Source organism: Penaeus monodon, chromosome 20, assembly GCF_015228065.2.
Source record: "Penaeus monodon isolate SGIC_2016 chromosome 20, NSTDA_Pmon_1, whole genome shotgun sequence".
NCBI classification, from domain to species: Eukaryota; Metazoa; Arthropoda; class Malacostraca; order Decapoda; family Penaeidae; genus Penaeus; species Penaeus monodon.
Window position 1 is genome coordinate 17,806,172 of NC_051405.1, and position 438 is coordinate 17,806,609.

The following is a 438-nucleotide window of genomic DNA, read 5'->3' on the forward strand; positions in this document are numbered from 1 at the left end:
GTCCGAATCTTCCATTCCTTTCCATTCTCCTTCACAATATCCTTTAATGGTCTTAATTGAAACTCAGTTTGTCTATTGCGGTCTTAACCGATGCTCAGTTTTGCTATTGCGGTCTTATTGATACTCAGTTTGTCTACTGCGGTCTTAAATGATACGCAGCTTGGCTATAGCGGTCTTATTGATACTCAGTTTGTCTACTGCGGTCTTAAATGATACGCAGCTTGGCTATTGCGGTCTTAACTGACGTATCCTCCTCCTCCCTTTTTACGTGCACAAAGTTACCACGGGGCGGGGTTCTCTCTCCTTTTATATTCTCAGCTCCCACTGGCTTATCAGTTCCTCGAAGACATGGGTTAAAATATCTGGCGTCTTGGTAAGGATAACTGCGTCGTTGACAGCAACGAATTCAAAGATACTGGCTCTGAAATTGCGAATTAT

At 43.2% G+C, this 438-nt stretch overlaps 1 protein-coding gene across 1 annotated transcript in view; it reads left to right on the forward strand.

Moving 5' to 3' along the window:
• The window catches only part of LOC119585924 (glutenin, high molecular weight subunit DY10-like), a 16,493-nt gene extending 16,280 nt beyond the window's left edge, over nucleotides 1–213 (forward strand). The window contains exon 12 of the mRNA XM_037934645.1: nucleotides 160–213. Within this exon, the coding sequence (XP_037790573.1) occupies nucleotides 160–213 (54 nt within the window). The remainder of the gene's footprint in view (nucleotides 1–159) is intronic.
• The last annotated feature ends 225 nt before the right edge of the window (nucleotides 214–438 follow it).